The sequence below is a fragment of the Sphaeroforma arctica genome (genome assembly GCF_001186125.1).
Source record: "Sphaeroforma arctica JP610 unplaced genomic scaffold supercont1.17, whole genome shotgun sequence".
NCBI lineage: Eukaryota > Ichthyosporea > Ichthyophonida > Sphaeroforma > Sphaeroforma arctica.
Genome location: NW_014040541.1, coordinates 9,887 through 11,935, shown reverse-complemented (window position 1 = coordinate 11,935; position 2,049 = coordinate 9,887). Strand labels below are relative to the sequence as shown.

The window sequence follows — 2,049 nt, the reverse complement described above, 5'->3', positions numbered from 1 at the left end:
GCATACAGTGAAGACTGCAAAGCTACCAACTCACACCCACCCCTACACCTCATAACACACACACGGTTCACGCATGTGCGCAGACTACCGTCGTGTAGTGTATGAGGCACACGCACCTGCCCCAGGTTAGTGGTGACGGTGTACTTCTTCAACCGCACGCACACAGCTAACGTCAACGGATCAGCAAACATGCTGTGCTTGGGAGTGTACACTTTGATATCCAGCCCTTTCCGACGGTGCGAGTGATCCTCGTCCTCACTGGAAGACCCCTCGAAAGACCCCGCGAAAGACCCCCCATCCCCCTCTGTGTCGGTGGCGGTGTCTGTACAGGTCTCGGCATCCGATTGGTCACCGCCCACGGCTGAAGCAAAATGTCAGAGTAGATAAGTGGACGAATGAGTGTACGGCACAGGACAGGAACACGCACAGCTATAGGTACGAACGATTGATGAGCATCAGAGAAACTAATTTCATTGATGAGTATCAGAAAAACAAAGTTAATTGATGGCATCAGGGAGACTAACTCAATTGATGAGCATCAGAGAGACTAAGCTAATTGGAACTGTAAGACTCTACGATACGAATGGGCACACGAGAGTCTGACGTACACACAATGCCACAGTTATGCGCACACGCACAAAGTTCAGTGCACAAACATACATTCTCTGAAGATCATTCGGTGCACACAACCACAGCAGCGGCCCACACAGACAGTTGGCGGTAGTCACTATCACTAACGCGCACCTCACCCACCTCTCATGAGGATAGTAACCATGGCAACCTATTACCACACGACCGTACACACTGCCGCACACACTCACCATCATATAACACAGACGATATGCTACTCTTGGGTCATTAAGACAGTAACCATGACAACCTTTTATCACACGACCGTACACACTGCCACACACACTCACCATCATATAACACAGACGATATGCTACTCTTGGGTCATCAAGACAGTAACCATGACTACCTATTACCACACGACCTTACACACTGTCACGCACACTCACTATCACATGACAGACGATATGTTACTCCTGGGTCATGAAAACAGTAACCATGGCAACCTTATACCACACGATCATACACCCTGCCACACACACTCACCATCATATAACACAGACGATATGTTACTCTTGGGTCATGAAAACAGTAACCATGGCAACCTTATACCACACGATCATACACACTGCCACACACACTCACCATCATATAACACAGACGATATGTTACTCTTGGGTCATAAAGACAGTAACCATGGCAAACTACTACCACATGAACATATATACTGCCCCACAAACTCACCATCATAGAACACAGACGACGTGGTGCTCGTGCACCCGTCGTCAAAGGACAGGGATGGGATCGCCGCCACAGGCAGCCCAGGTGCACCATTCCTGGATAATTGTCCATCCTCACTGCCCCGTCGAGAGGCCAGGGGACCGGGCTGGGGTGCACTGTGGCCTGTGGACATGGCCCGGCACAGTGCCCTCTGTGGGGGGTTTCGTCTTGTCACTCTGGGCGTGGCAGTGGCTGAGTTGTTGCCCGTTACACGGTTCATGGGAACTGTACCTGTGGGTGTATGAATGGGCCGTCAACTGTCCCGTTGTAGGTATATATATATACTCACTGTGTGTAGGTGCATATATACTCACTGTGTGTAGGTATATGTATACTCGGTGTGTGTAGGTATATACCGTTGTAGGTATATATATACTCAACTGTGTGAATGTGAAGTGGTGTGTTATAGTTTACTTTGGACCAGATATCCTTATGAGTTTGTATGCACAGAATCTGTGAAATTCATTATTACCTATGTGCTGATCAATTCCCAACGTTTATTGCGTATATACATACATACATTCATACACACACACACACATACACACACACACACACATATATATATATAAATACACACACACACACATATATATATATATACATATATACATATATACATATATACATATATACATACATACATACATACATACTTACATACATACATACATACATACATACATACATACATACATA

At 46.3% G+C, this 2,049-nt stretch overlaps 1 protein-coding gene across 1 annotated transcript; it reads right to left on the bottom strand.

Moving 5' to 3' along the window:
- Positions 1 to 42: 42 nt before the first annotated feature.
- On the bottom strand, positions 43 to 1,483 carry SARC_00527 (hypothetical protein; the record flags this gene model as incomplete). The annotated part of the gene is made up of 3 exons (XM_014305763.1): positions 43 to 84; positions 117 to 361; positions 1,315 to 1,483. 3 exons carry the CDS (start codon positions 1,481 to 1,483, stop codon positions 43 to 45), a joined length of 456 nt encoding a protein of 151 aa, XP_014161238.1.
- Between the last annotated feature and the right edge of the window lie 566 nt (positions 1,484 to 2,049).